The following is a 22,807-nucleotide window of genomic DNA, read 5'->3' as shown; positions in this document are numbered from 1 at the left end:
GTGTGTGTGTGTGTGTGTGTGTGTGTGTGTGTGTGTGTGCTCTATCAGCAGAGAGAGGATGAATGTTCACAGCAGTGTCACACTTTGTGATTTTGCACCATGTCTGGGTTACTTTGAGGCAGTGATGTGTGTCTGACAATTTATGACACCGTGATGGGAGCGGTCCTAAATATTTTAACGTATGTGTATGTATTAGTGAGTGGGTCTGAAGTATTTCGGCTACTACTGTTTGGGTTTTTTTCAGTATATTGGCTTCAAGTGTTAGGTAGAAGCCTGTACCTTTCCTCGCTTGTCCTCAAATATTTTTTAATATATAACTTTATTGCTGTATTTCTGTAAAAGTCTGCAAATCCCATTTTTGTCACCGCCCACTGCAAGTCATTTATTTGACAAGAATTTGGAAGAACATGAAAAAGGGCCTCAGTTAAATCTGTGCTTATCTTTTTTAAAGGCGCAGTGGTGCAGTAATCCCCACTTCTTTTTCCTAAATCCTTTGGACATCAAAATATTCACTGTGTATTTTAGCTATACTGAGATATTTGTAACACTCGTTCTGGGCAGCATAGTTCTGTGTTGCTTGAAATGGTTACTTTTTTTGACAAGAGTTATGTGATAAAGAAATCACTCTCACTTCAGCTATACTTTTTGTCACTCTGCATTTTCACCCTACTTGTCTATCAGCCAGTCCAAGGTTTTGACTATGCCAAACAGCACCTTGGCCAACAAGGAGGAGATGAGGAAACACTGCCTGTCAGTCAGGATACCTTAGTGATGTCTCTACAAATACGGGACACACCACTTTCACTAGAAAAGGCTCTGCAACAAGATGGAACTGCCAACAAGAAAAGTCTCACCACTGACAAACACAAAAGGTATCACTCACTCTAAATGTTTTTTACCTACGTGACTTGTATTGATCTGAGGTTAAAAAAATGCATGATGTTACTCAGGTGATAGCAATGATTATATGTTCATTAGTTAACAGTTAACTGTTTGCCTACAGATTTTGTGTGTGTGTGTGTGCAAATAGTCTAAACAAACCCCCCAAAATACTTGAAAACTTGCCTGTGACATGTTAATTAAAAATTGTGTCATAATTGTTTCAGAGTGTAGTGCAAGCACAATAAGCAGAAATGGACCATGCAAACTGAAGTGTTTTGGCAGTTAGACTGATTAGAAGTGACATCATAAAGCAGAGTCCAGTGACAGTAGGAGACAGTGACAGGACCCCCTGGAGCCTTGAAGCTGGTGGTGGAGCAGAGTAAGCAGATGGCTGATGGAGATTTTGAATGAGACGTCTTGGACATTACAAATGAGGTGGAGATGGAGAGGAAGAGAAGGGATGTATGATGATTTTCAAGGCGGGATTTAAAGAACAAGGAGTGGGAGCTGATTGGCTTAGAGAAAGCAAACAGAAACAGAACATAAAAATAGACCTGAGGGAATAGCACAGCTCTGTTCATCACAGTCCTCTTGAACCTTGTATCCCTTTAACTATCAGTAGTAATGACTTAATGAGCTCCTTTACAAATAAAGTTCTGACCAGTAAGAAAAGAAGAAAAAAACCTAGCCTCCATACAGAGCTGGCAGATGTATGATCAAGTAGAGCAGCTTTAGAAACTGCTGATCTTTATTCAGTTTGTTTTTCTTGGCATTAGCTTTGAGAATAACTACTATGACACTAGACATTAAAGGAAATGCATTGTGCTGGTTTCAGTCACGCTTATCCAATAAATCCTTATTTGTTCATATAACTAATGAGTCTTCCTCACACACAGATGATCATGGAGATCCACAGGGTTCTGTGCTAGGCCTGATGCTTTTCACAAAAGAATAAAAAATAAAATAAATAAAGTTGTTACAGGCCATGTAGCTTTAGCTATCATCTGTTAGTGATTTAAACCAAGAACTCTGAGGACATAAATCATGATCCGATATGATGATGGTGCTGAGGAAACGTCTGATCACATAAGGTTAAAACAAAGCTACAACAAAACTCAACCTCCCAGCTGTCTGAGTTGTATACTTCAGTCAGCATGCTGATGTTTGTAAAGCAGGGGTATCAAACTCAATTTCACTAGGGCCAGTCTGGGAAATGAGAGCACTAACATGGTTTTATTTAATCAAAAATAATAAAAAATATCCTGAATTATATTGTTGTTTATGTCCCGTAGAGCTTTCTTATACATAAATTGTTCCACAGAAAGCCCCTAAAACTTCCACATGTTGCCTAACCATCATTTGTTTAGTCAAACAAACTACATTCTGGTGTGAGTCACTTAATAAGGAAGAGACATCCTGATAAAAGCAAAATAATTTAACCTTTTTTTTGTGCACATATTTTTACAAGTGTAGTATTGTCTTTTTCACAGACCTCGACATGACAGCTCAGTAGCTGCGTGTGAATATCCTCCACTAATGGGCTTGTATCTTCTATTATGAAGCTTGCCTAAACAGCTCCATCACTTTGGGATTTGGCTTGTAAAAATCACATTTTTGTAGCTGCCTGCCTCTTTTTAGGCAGTGACTTTTTGAAGCCTCTATACTCTCTACATGGCTCTGTAACTTTGCTGGCATGTGGTTTCAAAATGACAATAGAAGTATATGAGATTGTTTCTTGGGAAATGGATGCACATGGTCCTCTCTTTATGCTCAGCATTGGATTTGCATCTTTGTGATATAGGTTAAGGTTGTTAGCTTGTACATAAACTAAAAGGTGGGCCAGATGAAAATTTGTGAAGGGTTGGATTTTGAGTTTTACGTGTTTCCTAGATAAATAATTTAATTGATTTTTTTTTTTTACAATATATGTGTTATCACACGAGATCACTACTCATGTGCAAAGTGCCTGAATTATATAAAGAAAGGCAGGATGATAAAACATACATTTTCCTGTCCTATACTCTGTCCTCATTTTACTCCAGTGCTGAGCGATAGGCAGCTATAAGCAGAGTTCTCTGCATGGGCAGGTGAAATTGACCTTTTTCCCCATCTGACAGTCAGTCGCGCTGACTCGGTAATTAATTGCCATGTTAAATCATGCTAAATTATTTAATCAGGGAATGCAAAAGGGCATAATATTTCAAGGCCATGCAAGATAATGATATCGAACAAAATTTATGTAATAGAAAAGGGAATCTATGGACTAGTGGTCCTGCTGTAATGATTTTAAACACTCCTGAGGCAGCAAAAGTTTTTAATTTGTTATTCATCAAGATACTAATGAATAACAAAAAGCTATTAAAGTCTTCATATGTCATCATTAAGTAGATTTTCCTGGGTTTTAACCAGCTATATGCACTTATCCTAAGACGTACCAAGCCTATGATTTACCTTTTTCCACCCTGCGGTCTGTCCTCGCTTCATCTGTTATAAAACAAAGCCTGGCTCCAAGTTTTCAGAGCACAGAACATTTGCTGTAGAGGTTAGTTTGGAATTCTTGTAGCATTTTGTTTTTCATTCGTTCATTTCTGTTGCAAATTTGGTAGTGTTTTGCCTGGTCGGTTCAGAATACAACAAAGAAGGGCGAGCCATGCTGAAGCAATTTCAGCCATGTCAGCATTTATTAATAGCAGCTCAACAAATATAAACCAAATGAACAAATGAAGGTGGCCACCCAGGAGAATAGCTGAAAATCAATCAAATCATAGCAAATGTAAATCTTGCTGGGTGGCTAAAAGGCACCAGCCTTCAAGGTGGGAGGAGAGAGAACCACGGTCAGAGAAAAGAAGCTTATACAGACTCCTGATCACGTGAATTCAGTCTGTGAGTGCGAAAACAGAGTCAGGGATTTGTATCAGAAATAAAAAGGAGGAAGCAGAAAGCAGGCCAAACAGCAACTATTGACGCAAGGCCATCACACTAATTGGTTTTAAAAACAGTTCCAATAACATCAGTGTCAGTGACTCATTTTTATAAGACTATTATACTCTCCAATTTCTAAATTTGATTAGGCAGACGTAAAACTGCCAGTATTAATTAAAATCCTGCTATTATTATTACTATGGTGCCAAAATACAGGAAGCATGTGCTTCAAGATTTTCCCAAGTGTCGCTTATCCAGAGAGCTCAAGGTTGTTCATTTTTGTTTACTGTTTGGTAACGTCAAAAAATAACCTTTAGTTTTAGCTTTTTCATACATTTAGACACATCAATAATGTAAACCGATAGACAAGGAATACTGTGGTTTGACTTACTTTGCCATCCTGTTAATTTAGCTCATCCAAAAGAATGGCTTATGGGATATCGAAGCATCCATCGATGGTCTGTTAGCTCGATTATCTCTTCTGCAATGCCACAATTCAAGTATTGGTTAGATTTTAGTGAAGTTTGTACACAATGATCTGCTAATGGGGCTTCACCGAAACTTCCGAAGGTTATGGTCATATTTGTAATTTCACTGGTGCTTTTTCCACTTTTACAAGAATTGCTACTTAAGTTTTTGCAGATATAACTGTTTGTGAACCTCCGTGGATTTTAGATGTCATTAGTTTGTGTAATTCAGCCAACGAATGACAAGAAGCAACATAACATTCTTCTGTACTTCATCTATTATATTAACCTGTCAATTGTGATTGATCATGAGCCGGATGAGCTATTTTCTGATTGACTTTCCATTCAGTATAACAAGAGAGTGGAATATTAGATATACTTTAAACTTAGATTAAAGGGGGTAAAATGCCACACTGTTGCATTTCAAAAAATTGTTATCATGCATTAACTAATACACATAGCTTGTAAAAACCAAAACGTTTTTTTTGTCAACATCTAAAATCATGTCATTTAATTTTATTTTAATTTTATTACATGATTATGTGCATCCGTGTATAGTGTATCTCTAATAGCCTTAAACCTAAAACTCTCTCACACCGACAGGGTAACCACAATCTGTCCACCTCTATAAATTTTTATATGTTTCTATGCAGCCTCAGACTATAGAGTGGGGCTAGCTCTGCAGCACTGCCTCAGTTAGAGCACGGGGAGGGTAGCCACTGTTCCACTGTCTTTCTTTGCTGTTATCAATTTTAGGCAGACAATTAGGGGATAGACCATAGTGCTTTGATGTCACTGTCAGCCTCGTGGTCTTTTGAGCCGAGGCTTGATCGGCTCTAATTCCAAGTAGAGTACGGCATTTGAAGCGAGTAAAAACAACAGTTTGGATGAAGCAATTGTTTGTCCAGCCTTGCTTCACTCTGGAAATAATCTGACGTGTACTTTGCACATACATCGACACTGCATATGTAGTACAGACACAAAACGGGAAGATAAATGTCCAAAAATCCTTCATATTGCCAATTTTTTTAGCAAGAGAATTAGATGATTATTTTGTTATTACATGTTTCAAATATAATAATGGTAGTAAAGTTTTTTGTCAGTAAGATGATTTTTCTATCGTTTGCTTTCATTTTACTGCAAAACGAATGAGTCTCAGTGAACAAAATGAACATACTTGATTGAATACTTTTGATTTCACTGATATACTAAGAGCAGGCAGCATTTGGTGATGATTTTAACATGAGCACACATCTTTTTTATTCTTTTTTTGCTATGCAAAAAAAAAAAAAAAACCAGTAATAGCACATTGTGGTAACAGGACAAAGGCTTGAGTGAGCGAGAGAAGAAGGTGAGGTTGTTAAAGCGAGGGATGACATAACCTGGCTCTGAGCCCAGCTTCCTGAGAGCTCACCGCCTTTCTTGTTGCTATGGTTACTTGCAGCAAGTTGCCAAGTGAGGATGGTTCCGTCATCAGCAACGAATCAGAGAAGCCCAATTCCGGCAGGGGCCTGACGGTGTCGAAAATCACAGCACAGCAGAAACTGACAAAGGAGGAGACTCGCCAGAGGGACGGTGAGAGTTACACGCTGATGCAAATACAAATAATTTGCTCTATAGCTCCTTTGCGGACGAGGTCAGGTGTATGACAGATGTTTTTCCATTCTCTCCTATGCAAAACACTTGCATAGGAGGGATGTCTACTACATTTCTACTGCAGCTATTTTTACATTCTAAAGTAGGTACCTCTTCAGCAATAAGCATAGATAGATCTGATCAATATTACATGAAACAGAGAGTCTGCTGGCATAATACACCGTGTCAGACTAGCAGATGCTGTGACACACTGACACAAACACATGCTTGAACACATGTATTAATGCAAAACATAAAAAAAGCCAAACGACCATGTGAAGTCAGCCTTCTCGTGCTCTTTGAGCATTCTGTGCAGTTTATGCGAAATCCATTTAGATGTTGAATTATTTGCTCTTCTATTCTCGTCCACTGAAGCTAAATGTTCTATATGTGGTGGATGTGAGTGAAATTAATCTAATACTCTTTAAATTAGATCAGGGGTGCTCGATTATGATATTCTTAATGCTTAGTTTTGAATAATTCATCAGCTGAGTTAAGGGAAAGCTAGGACTGAATCTAGTTTGTCTGATGCTGAACGAGGAACTAAAGTGCAAAGTCAGTTTTTCTTCATTTATCACAGAGATGCAATGCCACAAGTTTGGAAGCCAAATCTATCTTTGTGATCTATTGTCTCCATCCAAAAACTCGTTTGCTGACACAGACAACTGATGTTTGACATAATCCCAAGTATCAAGAGGTGACAGGAGCCCTTGGGTGGGCAGGCGGGGGTGGTTATCAGACAGACAGACAAAGAGAGAGTGTGACCGTTTATTCCTCTTTGACTGACAATGTAATGATTAGAGGTATTTGTAGTCTCTTTGTGAGTGAACTCCTTCTCTGTTCTTCAGATCCATATGACACCTCCTCTGGCTCCCTGCAGCTTATCTCCATAAAGCCAGTGGCAGCACAGACCAACTACTCACATCCGGCATCCTCTGACCGCAGCCAGGACTCGGCTATTGTCAATGGAGAGGTGATGCAAATGCACACATCCTCTCAGTTGGATACTTTTTGAACAAAAAAAACGTGTCATAGAAGCTGGAAGACATAGAATTCTGTCCTTGCATACTTCTCTCTTAAGTTTAAAATCGCCAGGAAAAAGTTGGCACAAGGTCACATCTTTCTGTGTGCTACCCACAAATAAGCACATTTTTAATCAACATCTGATATTTATAGGAACCTTATCCAGCTGTCATTTCCAAGAAGGATTTCCAGTAGAACATTTTTAGAAAACTTACAGTGAGTCTAAAGAAGAACCTGGAAGTGGATAGTTCAATAATTTATTCTTGGGTTTTAATTTATTTTTCATGTCAGTTGTAATACTGAAGCAACATAATGAATTTTTAATAAGGGTTCATTTTCTATTCACACCTGCCTTCTAAGACAAACCTGTAACTGCATACAGAATAACCTCATGTCTGCATTTGTTCTGATTGTCCTCTGTTCTGCTACATCCTGTGGCCTACCCTCTCTGCAGGTGAACTTGGCACTGAAGCAGAAGTCAGACATTGAACACTACAGGAACAAGCTGAGGCTGAAGGCTAAAAGGAAGGGCTATTATGATTTCCCGTCCACCAATGGCAGCAGCAGTGGCCGGGCTGTGGCACAGAGACAGCGACACGGTCATGAGAGGGCTGCCGATGAGCATGGAAGACCGCTGGAGCCTGATGATGAGCGAGGTTCTACTTATGTCAAGTCTCACAGAAGGTGAGGGGAGAGTAGGGAAGCAGCTGGAAACAAGATTTTACTGACTGTCAACACAAAGAAAGATCCATTCTTGCTTACAAGTTTGACCCACCACATGTATCATGTTCTTCATATTGGTTGATTGGACTTTTAATCATGGACTGCTAGCAATCTCTGCTCACCCCTGCTGTGCCTAATTAGCTTACCTCTATAAGTGAAAGTGCCTCCTCTAATACTGTTATTATCCATTTATGCCATAGTAGGTAGTGGGAGTCCCATTAGGCCTTTCTGATTAGACTGATCCAAATTCAGAGCATCCCTAATGGAGATAATTCAGGGTTTTGGATGGACCACTATGCTGGTTCTGTCCTGTTTCAACCATACAGATGCACAAAAACATGTGTAGTACTTGTACTTTACATTTAGACATCAGAATAACTCACACTCATCTGCTAAGCAGCAATGTTCAAACCAGAAAGTGGGTTTGTGTGTTCACTTGATGACCATTTTACTTTGAAAAAAATAAATCTTTCAAACAATTATTTGAAATCTGTCCCAGAACTTTTCTTTGATATTCTTGGGATTTTCTAACATATCACATCTCATCCCTCTGTTAACATTTCAGGTAGCATGTATACTTTTCCTCGCCCTGTTCATAATGTCAGGCTCAATAAAAACTGTAAGGTTTATTGTCTTCCTTCACCCATCACTACTTGCCACTGCGGGGAAATTAAAACTGAAAGAGTAAATGTTTTAAGTTAATAACAAAACCAGATTTGATTTGCACTGAGTCCACTCTTTACTCTAATTGGCAGGCACTCGCAGGTAGGGCAGGCGGCCTATCGAAGCAGACAAAGCTTAAGCAGTCCGAGCCCCGGAGGAACAGAGATGGACCTGCTTGTAATGAGAGAGAGACCCAGGAGAGGCATCCGCAACAGCGGCTATGATGTGAGTTATATTTCAACACCGACCCTGTCTGCCCAACTAGATCATCCAGCTAACAGTTAAAAGATAACTCTACACAGGTTCAAGTCTATTTTAAAAAATATGCACCAGTTTATTAAAGATTTGGTAATTTTAACTCTTTTTGTTACTCTTGTCCTTGCTGCCTGTGAAGCGATCCTCTGATGGGGAATTAAAATCCACAGGCTTCATTGTGAGTAAAAGATATTTCCACAGTTCAGCTAAAACTATAATGAGGGTTCATCTGTCTGTGTTGGGCAAACAGAATGCATGTCTTTCAAATTTCCAGCTAATTTTAGTGCAAATTTTCCCCTTCGTATTTCTGTAGACATTGTTAAGCTGCTGTGCAGCTGTAGAGGGACACTTAAGACAAGAGGAAATTTTGTACAGACTACCAGCAAAATGGGGGAAGAGCAGCTTGACAAAACTAAAGCAGTTTTTCACATTTGGCACTGCAGCCCTGAACCTTTCTCGACATTATCCCGCAGAGCTGTATGCGAGAAGCGCATGTCTGACTCAGTCGGAGAATACAATAGGTAATTACCTGGAGAATTTACATCGGGTGAGTGGACGCCGTGTGTCTTGCCTCCTGCAAGCTCTACCCAGGCAGCACCCTCACCTGAACCAAACAGAGTATTTCCAGAGCTGAGAACGCAGCTTTCCTGTAAGAGAAAGGCTTCAGTTAGACATAGGGATGTGTTAGAACACATTAAAAGGCGTTTCTGCGCAGCCATTTTACACTGAATTGCATTAAGAGATCATATCATGTGGGAGTATAGCATTTGTAAAAGCCTGCTTAAAGACAGAGGAAGATATTTATGTGTAAACTTATTTAACAAAGCATTTTAGCAACACTGAAACAAATGCTGGTATTTATTAAATGTATTAATACGAGGTAATTTGCAACCTGTGTGTAGAAGACTGCACAAGTGACTTTTACTTTTCTGATGTATTACTCTTCAACGGTGCCCGTGTTTCTCATTCATTTTAATAGTAATTAAAGAAAAGGTTGCCTATTTGCACTGAATTAAAAGATCAAAATCAATCCCTGCTGGAGTTCAGCCTTATTCTCTATGCAGCAACAGAGCTAGAAATGAGTTATATTCAACTCAGGTGTGGTTTCAAGTGTGCCCCAGCCTGCTGAAGGTAGAAAAGTGGTTCATTTATAATTAAGAGCTAAGATTTATTGGGTCCTGTCGTTTTGATATATAATGCATCTCAGGAAGACTGGTTTATGTCCCTACTGTTTTATTGGTCCATTATGGTTCTGTGTATGGCTTTTTTCTGTCATGAAGACCAAACACAGGTATGGGAGCTTCTAAGAGCAATCAGGCAGACCATTCCTAAAGAGGGCTTTCATTCTGAGCCAGTGCTGGAAATATTTCTCTGAACTTCCACTGACCTGACAGCCATCTGACTTTTCATGGGAGAAAAATAAAAGGGTCTACTGGCTCTTATAGCTGTAGTTTGGGCGCCTATTTTGAATCTTACTGTTTTATGCAATTCTGTTGCTTTGTCTTCTGTTGCAGGTTCAAATCTGGTCTGGCAGCTTTTTGCTTCCAGTTTAAATAGATCAGGTGTTTGAGATGACTAGCTAGTATCGCAAGCAAAACAGTGTGTTGAAGTCTTTGTTACCAACCTTTCAGCTCTGTTAGAAACATGGCACAATGGCTAGTACAAATTACAAGATCCTTTCTCAGAACTCCTGGCCCTGTACATTACAGAGGGCCTCGTGTAGCTGCAGGCTCCATCATTGCAGATATATTTCTCTGATGTTCTGTGTTGCAAGAGGGGCTGATTTATGAGGTGCACCACACTAGGTCTCCCATGACTAGTCTGTAGTCGCACAGGAAGTAGGACAGCCTCAACTCATATTAATTTATCACTAAGTATGAGGACTGATTTCATGTGGCTAAAGAGAAAGTAAGAAAAGATGGAGGAGATTAAGTCTGGGAGTGGAATACATAGAGTTGAGAGGACAGTGGTTATGTATAAAGTATCAGTGGCCCTTCTCCTAAGCTTACTGTAACCAAACTCATAACAACATTGGATTAAACTATTACAGCAAATTAATCTAGTACACTCAAGTGTATGTTAAACAGCCTCTTCTAGCTCAGTCAGCACTTTGTTTGCAACCAAGTGACAGAGTTACAAAATACATTACAGGACTTGTATCTGTTAGCATCCGGACAATTCAGTGTGGAAAGGCTACGTTTAAAAGTATCACAAAAATTTGAAAGTCAAAGCATGCTTTCCACAAACCATCAGCATAAAGCTACCGTGAAACTGATGCTTTTATTCTCTGAGGGCTAAAGTCATCACTGGTGACAACCCTAACCCTAGCCTAAGCTCTAATCATAACCCTGTATTTTGAGAAAAAAATAGGCTTTGATGTGTCTCAGTTGGAATGATCATTTCTTTGTGACTTGATTGCTAAAATCTTAACTGTCAACCTGAGATTAGGGTTTGGGTCACCACAGATAATTTCTTAGGCCTCAGAGGGTTAAACTTGTGCCAAAATTGCATATCTCATCAGTCTTGTTTGTATGTTGCTTGTTTTGTTGTTGTTGTTGTTATTTAAGAAAATGAAACAGATAAATATAGGCTTTTCTACCAAATGTACAAGTTGTCAGACTTTGCAAAAGTATGTTTAGTCTCAGTTCACAATAGTTTCCCTACGGTAATATTTTCAGACTGAGCCAGAGTTGATTGAAGAGACAAATGTTGATCGTATCATGGGACCGCGGGGATACATGTATGGACGGGGCTTGAAAGGCCACTCAGAGACATCCACTCTCAGCTCGCAACCGTCGATTGATGAAGTGCGACAGCAGATGCACCTGCTGCTAGAGGAGGCTTTCAGTCTGGCTTCAGGGGGGCAGTCCACATCTGGAAGGCACTCCCACCACCACCAACCAAACCACTACAACCCTGCGCCACCTCCCCTCCCTTATGCAGATGTGGTGACCAGTGCACCGGGTACAATGAGCTCTGGACAGGGAGGCCTCCAGTGGGTGCCATCTTATGGTACAGATATGTATCAGTGTAGCCTGCCTAAACCAGTAAGTTGGCTGAGAATCACTTGTGCTCTCTAATACCTGTAATAAAGAAACGTTAACCCTAAATGGCTTTCACAATCTGTTTAAGGCCTTTCGCTTCACCCAGCTTCCTGAGGCCATGGGTTCTCCTCCCCCTTTACCACCTCGCACTGGGCCCCCTCCTGGGACTTCTCTAAGACGGTAATGCTGAAGATATACACGAGCACAGCTGCAGACAGACCGTCATACTGCTGCCTGTATTTCCCAAAACCCATAAGATATTCAACATTTATTCATATTTAAATGCATATTCAGGGACTAGATAGTCACTGGGTGATGTACTGTGGCCAGCGCGATTTTAGGGTTTGTGTAAATTTTAATATTGGAGCAGTGCATTGAGAGATGGGAAGAATGTTAATAAGGTGCCCACTTTTTCACTCAGCATGTGTCTGCCATCTAGTGGTGTAGTATTGCAGCATTTATTGCCTCTCCAATCTCTGTCCAACTTAGTTCCACTTCTGACTTGGGGCCTAAGGGAAGGAGCTTAGAGACATCTGTCGCTGAAATGCAGAGTCAACATGACAACAACCCATATGGGCCAACCACTAGAGCAGCACTTCCATCTATCACTGCAGAGCAGCCTGTGTCCAACTACTCAGGTAAGCATAAGAAGGAGATGACTTTGCATTTTAAAAGCAACCCACAGTGTGTTCTAGTGTGCTTTAATGCCAACATTACTTTGTCAAGAATGGAAAAATATTTGGACAACTTAAAATGCTCGAGGTGAAAAGCTGAAATTTATGAACCCACAAATGAAATGAGTCAGCGCCAATCTCTCTTCTCTATTTTTCACAGGAAACCCAATCACGGCTGTCTATGCCATCCCAGCCACGAGGCCCGGTTACTCAGAATACTTTGTGTCCACACCGCCCACCTCCTACCACAGTCCCTCTTGGATGTCTTATCCACCTGAACCCGAGGATGTGCCGCCACAGTGGGCAGATTCTGTAAGGAAGCTCATTTTGCCCGAAGCACCCGAGCCTACTGCAGAATAATTAATGTACAGCGGTAGAATGTCGTTACCAGATGTCGGAATTAAACAGGACAGTCCGGCTTAAGCTTCTGTCCCATAGCTCCAAGAGATCCTTGGACAAATAATTAGATCTTTAAAATAAACTCCTCCAAATGAATTTCTTGAAGGATTAAGAATAAATCAAGACTCTGAACAGGTTAGAGAATGGCTATAAACATAACATACATGTAAGGTTGTTTTTTTTGTTTTCTCTTATTTTCATACAGTTTCCTGAAACACACTATTAATATGATAAAAATATATTAGATAATATTAAAATTCTTCTCCATAAGTTCAATTCAAGCCCAAAGAGCCATAAAGCGTGGTACTGAGCTGACATGAATTAATAATAAAAAGTCGCGTAGTTGGGATACCCCTCCCCATTAAACATTTTTTTTGTCCTTTGTCTCATTATGGAACTGACATTGATCCAAAACACATTTTCTGCCCAGTCTTTAACTTTGAAGATGACTGGGACTCACTTAACTTAGTAGCTGTTAAGCACAGTCCTAAATGTTCTTTGTTTTTCATTACAATTGGAAAGGCTCCATTTGTCTTGTTAGATGTGTTATTGCAACCCGTGTGGCCTATGTGTCCCTCCCTCCCTGCACTCTCCCTGTTTGTATGAAATGTTTTTTGTCTTTTTTTTTCTTGTCTCTTTGCCTGTTTCAACCAAATGCATTCATGCAGTGTCTTTTTGCAGAACCAGTGTCATTTAGAAACCATTTGCTGAACTGAATTTATGGCTGGCGTTGAGTGGACACAACAAAACACTGGGGTAGTTGAGCACATTTCTTAAATGAACACCTTTTTAAAAAAATTACTGTTTGCTTTTTTTCCCTTTTTTTTTTTAGTTTTGTGGTGTGTAATGCTGACACTTAAAATTTGTGTCTTCATGCAAAAGTAGATTTTTGTTCGAAGCAATGTTTGAATCAAGTTGCATCTTAGTTTAATATTTTTGTAGAGCTCCACACTCATTACTTTCCTTGTTAAGTTGGTCCATTTTTTGTATATTTTGCGTTATCACCCATTCTTTTAAATTAGTGGTTCAAGAGAAACTGTTCACTCAGCAAGATGGAAAACTAACGAATATTCTGTCTTCTAACAAAGTCATCTTTAGTGGGCAGTAGTAATGATGTTTCTGTATTTCTGATGTCCTGTTCATCTTGTTTTTCAGGTGCCCCTGCCTGGGTACGTAGAGGCTTTTCCTCATCCTCGCTACCCACAGGGGAGCCCCACCAGGCTGCCTCTGCAGTATAACCAGACACTGGAGCAGCCACCACCTGCCCCAAGCACATCATCCCAGCAAAGTCTACCCCAGGTGCTGAAGGACATGGACAGTATGCCCCTGAGCAGCCTCTCCACCTCAGCACTTGTGCAAGCGATCCGACAGGAGGTGGCAAAGCTAGCGAAGAAGCAGAATGACATGTTTGAGTTCTAGGTTTGATTCTGCTCCCATGTGTGCAGGACATGCACACAGTGGTGGCATTCCTATGGACAGATTTTTGATGTTTGTACTCTATAACAGACTGATGTTCTTTATCCACTGATGATCCACTTATTGATTTCTTTTCATACACCATTGATGTTTTTTTTAGCTCCTGACTTTAGGGAAATGAACAAAAGATTATTGCCATCCTCTGTTGATGATGTCCAAAGTAAGTACACACATCTCTCTGTAGATATGTCAATAGGAGACGCTAAATATGGAAAATGTCTTTTTTTCCCATGATCTCAATTTTTTTGGTAATCAGAGTTAATTGAGAAGAGACAACCCCGTAGCGTTATTGTCTGTACTGAGAGGACCAAATTCTTCCTGTCAGATGGGTAAGTATAAACCACAGTGTATATGAGCATGTACAGTATAAGGACATTGTGTATCTAATCTCCTTTTATAGAACGTTAGCTTGAACAAGATGGGCTCGATCAATATCTGCTAATATCCGAATCCATACAATATCAAACCAGTGCATCGCTTTTTAATGTTTGTTTGCAGATCACATAATAACACCAATAACAACAAATGCTTGTTATCTTTGGTGGACTAATATTGTTTTTCTTTTTTTAGTTTAAACTAGTTTCTTTAAATTAAGAAATGGTTTAAATACAGTGAATGGGTATTTGTGTTTTCAGTTTAACCCAAGTTAACATGACGATGCATCCATGATGATGTGACTGATGAACTGTATATCTCCGTGTATGCAAAGTGAGAGAATCATTCATGACTGCAGTATTTGTTGGGTGTTCAAAAAGTAAATTCACTTGGTTAGCATTAAGAGACCTTTCCTTTGAACAGTAATAGGTGGTTATTATAGTATATTACTGTGGTCAAATACTTAACCATATGTTTGGCTTTTTTAATGTCGAAAACACAAACACTTTGGCTTTTGCAAACCCAAATGAACAACTTTGAAGTCAAATTTATATGCTCAGCTGGATTTTTATACTTTATCATTTGCCGATGATTCAGCACACCTACTCTACAATTTCAAATCCTTAAACAAAATCCAGTCTCTTAACTTCTAGTAGTATCGGCGTCATTTCTTGTAAAGTTCAACTATAAAGATAGTGAGTATATGCTTGTTTACTGCCCCTAAAGCATCTCGATGGTCTCAATGAGCACATTTAATGAATAAAATGCCACGTTTGTTTAAAGTACTGACACATAATGAGGTTCTGCATCACCGCTCCCATTCAGAGGTTTAAGCGCACAAGCCATCGTCTCATGGTTCAGAAACAGTGTTCAAGATGAACATATCACTGTGGATCATCATTGTGCCCTGGAGTCATGCTATAGAAGACAATTACCTTCATTTTTTTGGGAAGTTTTCATATGTAATGAAACTAAGCCAGGTCATACATAACAATATAAAACATGTCTGCCAACCTTGAAAGTTAAAATGTGAGTATTAATGATAGTGATCCAGGCTCAGTAAATACAGAATATATAGTATATAAATTTACAGGTTAAATAAAAGACCAAGCCTTGAATAGTATAAAGGACACTTATTACAATTATTTTAGCAGGGACAAGGCGGTCACGATTATTCTCTAGAAAAATGAAAAGAAATCCTACTGACTTTTCTAATGGGATGGGTTTAATTTAGCCATCTTTATGAACTTTTTCAGCCTCATGTTAGGACACCATATTAGGCCCCAAAACAAATGTTTAAAACTCCCATTGAAGGAATTCTTTCCTCATATTTCACTGTGGCATGAAAGGCTCTAGCAGGTTAGTTTGAACTCTTCATGCATAATTGCTTGCACGGGAACTGAAAGTGGGACTGACTGAAGATGAGTGCATGTAGGCCTACACCAGGGATGCTGCAATATATTTGTATACACACTGAGATGGTATAGATTGCCTACTTTTATTGATATTCACGTGGAATGCTTTGCTGATTATGTTCTGATCAATGCTGTTGTGGGTAAACAGTCAGTGGTGACATAAAGAGTGAAGATGCCTTCAAATCATCGTTTCCTTTTATAGAGCAGTATTGCTTTTTCGGCAATCCTGGATGAATTTAGCCTTTTTGCCTCATGATTACTTAACAAAGTCTCCTTCTTTTCCAGTAACTGTTATTTTATACTCATCCCTGTTGATGTGTATGTAGTAATGAAGAAATCTTGTCTGTCCGAAACTCAACACAAACTGTCTGCTTGTTTTTATTAATTTTACTGATTATTCAGACAAGCACTTGTGTCTTAAAAGCTGTAGGTAATACAGTGAAACCATTTTTGTGAGTACCAGAAGTGAAGACCTTTCCACATTCTCATGCTGGATATCTGAGAAATCTGATATGAAACAAAGGGGTTTTAGGATATTATTTTATTTGAAAAAAGATGAGTATTTATTCTCTAAAATTAAATGCAAAGTGAACTAAATCTATTAAAAAAAATCAGTGTTTTTTTTCTTCCAGGCTGGTTTCTTATTTCTCTTCATCTGTTTGACCTTGTTAGATTCAATGATCCTCTCATATTACTCTGACAGAGAGATGAAGAGAATGATTGAGAGGGACAGAAGTTTTAGCCCAGATGATTAAAATGGAATAAAAGGTTTTATCTGGAGAGCAAATCAGTCCCTCCATCGTTTTTTACCCCGAAAATCAGTTTACCTGTCGAGCATTATCGAAGAGGTCAGAGCAACTTGTTGTGTAACCATGTGTGTAGTTGTTATCTTGGTATCCTAATTTACTACATGTTCCGTAAGACATGCTAACATGGAGACGCAGACGTGGTTGATGGTAATTCAGAAAAACAACAGATGGTTATAAATGTGTAAAGTAACTTGTTTTCATAGACTGCATGGTTGTGAGCCAACAGCTTTTGCTGTGTGCAGCCACCAGAGGCAGCACTACGCAACTGATTACAAAATTGAAGCTTTCTTTCATTTTAAAAGTTTTTCGGCTCAAATAGCATGACAGCCACATCCATGATTGCCATATTGCCAGGAAATATATCTCTCCTGTAAGTAAGTTGCTTATTTTTGAATACCGTAGAAGAAATAAGCTCCGTAAGCTAACACAGCTGATTTAAATGGCTAAATTACCTCATCAGCATGTCTTGAAGTTCTCCAGAGGCCTGGTAATGAACTAATCATTTGATTCAAGTGTGTTGACCCAGGGTGAGATCTAAAACCTGCAGGACACCGGCCCTTGAGGCCTGGAGTTGGACACCCCTGTTGTATGGCAGCATGACTTTAGTAGAGACACATAGTATATGAGCAGGGTTCTGGGGCACACTTGGCATATTACTATAGGTGAATTCACCTGCAACAATTGAAAGCTTCAACAGGCCTTAACTTGCATAAACTCAAGCAAATATTTAAAAAGTAATGTGTCTTATAATATAGAAAGCTGTCTCTTGTCAAAGACTTCTTTGACCTGACTCGGTTCTGTAACACATCAGCAAACTGTGGAGCAAGCATATTCTTGTTTGTGTTACCTGCCAGTTCAGGTCCATGAATAAAAGTGTCATTTCTGACACTACTGCAGAAGTTTGCAGCAAGCTCAACACCCATCAGAGTAGCTAGAGATTATATGAGCTAAGACCCAAAGTGCCATTCTGATGCCACTGAAAGTGCTACAGCTGTGACAGGTACCAGTGCAGCAAAAACTATTCTGTCATGTTGACAGGTGAGCATACTCAAATTTACTCTACTCACATACAGTGTTTGACTTTGCACACATACCATTTTTGACAGTTGAGCTGCAGTGAATCATATCACTGGCAGGGCGGATTGAATGTAGCTTTATTTTCCTTCAGTACTAATAACAGTCATAATCATACTGTACGCAAATGCGCGTTCCAACTTCTTATCTGGTGCGCGTCTTTTATTTTGACCCCGAATGCGCTCCTGCGGACCACTTGTGTGCAGCCCTGCCTATAACCATCCCTTTCTTGTTGAAAAAATGAGGTAAAATTACCTAGAGACTCAGGTGTATGTCTTTGTTGGCTATATTTACAGCAGCTGTAGGGAATGGAGTTAAAGTCATTTTGCTTTTCTAAAATCAGAAATATTAACAAGCACTTCTGGCAATGTAGCCTAATATACATTCTACCACAGAGATGCTTTCAGGTGCGGGTCCCAAAACAGAACAGAAGAATCTGAGATGAAATATTTAAAAAACAATTACAGACTTTTGCAGAAATTTCTCTGAACTTTAACATAAATTTAACATAACTAAAGAGCTAGCATATTCTTGTTTCAAGGTCAAATGACTTGTGTTAATTCACTATAATACAGTGCTTCTGTTCATATGACCTTATTGACAAAAATACTTATGTATGTCATATTTTATTATCGTCATGTTTTGTGTACCAGCATGAGCGCCAGGCACTTTTGCCTTTTGTATGTGTGTGTGTGTGTGTGTGTGTGTGTACAAAAATAATGCATTAAATCTGTAGTTCAGTATTTTACCACTAGGGCTCTCCCTAGTGCCATGCAAACAAACGCCCTCTCTCTGGAAATGGTAAATAGGCTTCCAAGTCAGAACACATCTAAATCGCCTTTACTTCCATAAAGAGAGAGCTGCACTGGTAATATGCACAAAATGTTACATGAGATGGACACAGTATCAGGAAAATTATACAAAACTGGATTATACGATACAATTAAGTAGAATGAACCAAAAGTAAACGAAATTTTATCATGTATCAAGTTGCATTTATATCTTTTTTTAGTAATGCAATCTGCTCAAGAATAGATGCACAGATGGGAATATACAAGACTGAGATGTTTCTTGCCTGTTGTTGCCATAAACATCAGAGTCTCCTTCACTCAAAAATCAAAGTGACGTCTTTTTGTTCACCTTTGTTGTGCAGATTGAAGTATGTTCAGGATCAAATAGCAGAAGGTTGTTTCAGATGAATCTGCTGAGAGTGGGAATTTTGTTTGTTACTTGTAACTGCAAGCTTGATTTGTGACATAAGAAAAACCAGGGACTAAACCATAATTCAACTTAAACCAGTGTGATGTGAAACCTTGCAGCTGCTGTGGTTTCCAAATGCACAGTTCACTCCTGTTAGCCCCATGAAAGATGTATATGTATTCGTTAGAAGTTAGACCACCATCATCATTCATATGACACATTCTAAAGTCAGCTCTGTGTCATAACATGTCCAGTTTGTGTCCATATATACTGCATATATTAGTTATCAATGCAAATACACATACACATCCAAATACACATTAAGGTTTGAAGAAAAGTGGGGAGACTTAAAACTTTTGGCAGATTTTAATGAGAATACCAAATCTGTACGGTTCAGATGCTTTTGTCCATCACCAGTGCTTTGATGTTGCTGCACAATTTTTTAGGCCTCATATCCACACCTCTGCTTTTGTGCCCCCTCTCCTGACTAACTCTTATCTATTTCCCCGAATCCTCGTTTAATTCAATGAAATGCACAACGCATGGAAGCAGTTGTTCTTGTATTTGATATTCTTTTTCCCAGGTAGAGTGTAGATATAGTTAGAGCCTAATTTGTCAGTTGTAATTAAATGTGATTGAACTCTGAAGGTCCATTATCTCTAATAAAGGCTGCTTAAAGTAATTATAATGCAGACTTCTGAGAAGACATCAGCACAGAGATTTGATAATGATCAGTACAAGGACCGGTCAAGGGTGGAAAACAAACGTGAAAGTAACTTAACAAATTTCCTGTGATACCACAAGTGACATTTTCTCACATTGATATTCACAACTATGTTTGCACTTTTAACTCGTAAACTGAATTCTGACTGAGGTATTGCTGGGAGCAGAGAGAATTTGTGAAATGAAGTGTAACTGTTTTGGTATTAGTATGCGTCAGGAGGTCCCGATGAGGCAAATGATACATCACTTCGCCCTTAAATTACCTAATGACAACGGATATCCCCAAAGATAACATTTTCTTCTTGTATCCATATCATTTGATATGGATGAAAATGACACATTGTTTTCCACTGACTGAACTCTTCCCCAGTGGTATAATTTTAATATGTGAACTCAGTGGGTGGTGGATTGAAAGTCAGACTCAGAACCAGACAGACTGAGTCTCATTAACTGAGGCGCCTCTGAACTACACGGTGGAATAGAACGTTAAAATTATCTTAGTGCCTGTCGTGCCTCTGCAGCATATGCTTCAGTTTGCATGAATCATGCGCGTACAGTAAATAAAGCAATACAACTTTTTCTGTGTCAGGGCAGTTGAGCTTTAAATAGACAAACCTTTAGGGTTTTCAGTACAGTGGTTGTGTGTGGTGTGATTCAGGCTGCCATTTCATGTAATTCTATTGATTATATCTGCCTACTCCAGTCGGTGCATCATAGCGAATTCCACTCTGCAGAAGTTCAGTCCACCTCCTTAAAAATATGAGGGGACCACAGCCATGACCTGCTTACTCTAAGTTTAAAACTTTCCAAAGTTTGTCACTCTTAACTGACTCCATGAAGCTAAAATAACTGGATGTCCCTTTCTGCCTTTGCTTTTCCTTTCATGCACTCTCATATTTAGTGTTTTTGCAGTACGCTACTCTAGGGGCTGTCAAAGATACTTAACAGACAAATCATATGATAATAATGTATTGCAGTTGCTGTTACATTTATATGATTGAGATTTGTGTATTTTATTACTTGTGTGACCATTTGAAAATCAAAATGTTATTAACCTTATTAAATAAATTAAGAAATCTAAATATTTGTCTGGTTAAACTGATCAACTAATGAACTAATTTGCTTGAAATACCTTTAAGTTGACATTTATTTTTCCACCAACTTCTCTATTATCTGCCAGAGATAGTGATTAGGAGAGGACCCAGATGCAGGACACAAAGGAGTAACAAACAAGAGCAATCTGTTTAACCTCTGGGGGGTCCTAGAAAAATGCATACACTATTGGGCTTAGAGCCACAAATCGACCACGCCATGAAAAGTGCCATAAAATATCTATATATTAATATTTTTTTCCACTTTAAATTAGCCAATCTTTTAGACCTACTTCTCCTTGAAATATTCATATCAAGTTTTAATTACATTTCGCGGATTTTAACCCTTTATATCCCGGTTTCGTCACATGGCCGCACTGTTTTTTTAGCCCCAAAAAACAAAGAAATCAAATATTTCCCAAAAGATACAATTCCAAGGCCCGGACTCCCGAGTACCACCAACATTCGGAAGATGGCCCATTATTTGGTTGTAATGACCGTGGAATGGGAAATAGCGTTTATAATGGGTTTCAATGGGGCACAAATCGACCACTAGGACCAATAGTGTAAGTTTATCTGTAGCTCAGCCACTGAAGCTAATTTAAGGGAGTCAGACTGGAATTTTGAAATATATGTAACCAGACTTTTTTTTGGAAAAGTTGGCTATATTCCGTTCAACCACATAGTGCCAATTTTCAGAGCTATTGGTTCGTTATCTAACTCTCCGAGCCCATTGTTAAAGTTGTCCAAATACATGTATACATATCTTCGAATATAACTTGATCAACACAAGTCAAATCGACCCTAGGGTATCCACCCGAGGACATTTTAAAATCAGAGGGCTCGGCACGACATTGATGAGATTTGCGCTAGAACCACTGTGTGTTGCTTTTCACAAATGCAAGTCATCTCCTATTCATATAATAGAAGGTTCCCATATACTCTGGAGTTTAGTATAGGACACAAAGCACGAACAGTGCTCATTGCCACCGTGATTAGGATTGAGACACCTACAGTAGGCTGGCCTCATAGTGTGAGGGTGGTGGCCCATCAATGGCGTCAGGTTAGGGTGTATAGGTTATGAACTCTTGCATTTCAGCGACCAGTGTCTCTAAGCTCCCTTCCCCTCTCAATACATAAAGGCGCCAAGCGGATCCAGGTTAAGTGGAACTAAGTTGGACAGTACGATTGGCTTAAACTTCAAGACGAGGCATTGAGTGAAATTGACGACATGTCCATACTACACCACTAGAGGATGGCAGACCTAACTACCACTGAGGCGAGTGAAAAAACACAGTGAGGGCACCTTGATACGACCCATATCCTTCCCAATCTCTCAAATTTTGGATACGGATGCTCCAAGGTATATAAAAAATAAGGGTATCACCAACTAAATGCCTGCGCAAGAAATCCGCGCAGCCTGGCCACCCAAGGTACCATGGAAATGCCCAGTGAAAAACCACTGAGTTAGAATCCCCTCCGGGGAAAAGCAATCAAGGGAAGGGAAACTGGCAACATGAATGTGCCCCAAATCAATTAAAGAGTAATGGAGATAAATGAGAAGAACGGATTAGGATAAACAAAATAAATAATTTCATTATGAGACACAATATGGAGAGAGAGAGACACAATTAACCTATTCAGACGAACGCTCCAAGAACGATGCGCAAATGAAGACCTAGCGGGTCTGACATGGACCTCCACGTAACATTATGGACCTGAACGAAAGATTACTATCTACTACTTCAAGAAAATACAGGGACAAGCGTGAACACTTTAGCAACAGCCCGTAGTTACAGTAATCAGATTACTAATAAATTAATACAGGGTGGGCGGTCACCCATTGTAGTAGGGAGTGGGACCCAGTTTGCACCGGTGAGAATAAACATGGAATAATAATAATCAAATGGTAAGTATATAAAAGTGGGTAGACAGAATAATAGATTACATCACCACC

The 22,807-nt window shown here is 39.2% G+C and overlaps 1 protein-coding gene across 3 annotated transcripts in view; it reads left to right on the top strand.

Moving 5' to 3' along the window:
- Nucleotides 1–20,802, top strand: part of kiaa1549lb (KIAA1549-like b) — a 63,144-nt gene extending 42,342 nt beyond the window's left edge. The window contains exons 13-24 of one of the 3 annotated variants that reach the window (XM_042213793.1): nucleotides 682–872; nucleotides 5,716–5,846; nucleotides 6,755–6,879; nucleotides 7,384–7,613; nucleotides 8,408–8,540; nucleotides 8,710–8,748; nucleotides 11,249–11,617; nucleotides 11,703–11,794; nucleotides 12,104–12,252; nucleotides 12,449–12,600; nucleotides 13,369–13,443; nucleotides 13,843–13,935. In XM_042213793.1, the coding sequence (XP_042069727.1) occupies nucleotides 682–872; nucleotides 5,716–5,846; nucleotides 6,755–6,879; nucleotides 7,384–7,613; nucleotides 8,408–8,540; nucleotides 8,710–8,748; nucleotides 11,249–11,617; nucleotides 11,703–11,794; nucleotides 12,104–12,252; nucleotides 12,449–12,600; nucleotides 13,369–13,398 (1,641 nt within the window). In that variant the 3' untranslated portion in view covers nucleotides 13,399–13,443; nucleotides 13,843–13,935. Of the gene's footprint in view, nucleotides 1–681; nucleotides 873–5,715; nucleotides 5,847–6,754; nucleotides 6,880–7,383; nucleotides 7,614–8,407; nucleotides 8,541–8,709; nucleotides 8,749–11,248; nucleotides 11,618–11,702; nucleotides 11,795–12,103; nucleotides 12,253–12,448; nucleotides 12,601–13,368; nucleotides 13,444–13,842 lie in introns of all 3 variants that reach the window. The other 2 variants (XM_005915150.3, XM_005915151.3) reach the window with 2 other exon arrangements.
- The last annotated feature ends 2,005 nt before the right edge of the window (nucleotides 20,803–22,807 follow it).

This window comes from Haplochromis burtoni, unplaced genomic scaffold (assembly GCF_018398535.1).
Source record: "Haplochromis burtoni strain Fernald_Lab_line unplaced genomic scaffold, NCSU_Asbu1 Contig_11, whole genome shotgun sequence".
NCBI classification, from domain to species: domain Eukaryota; kingdom Metazoa; phylum Chordata; class Actinopteri; order Cichliformes; family Cichlidae; genus Haplochromis; species Haplochromis burtoni.
Note: the sequence above shows the minus strand (reverse complement) of the source record. Positions and strands in the feature narration are given on the sequence as shown.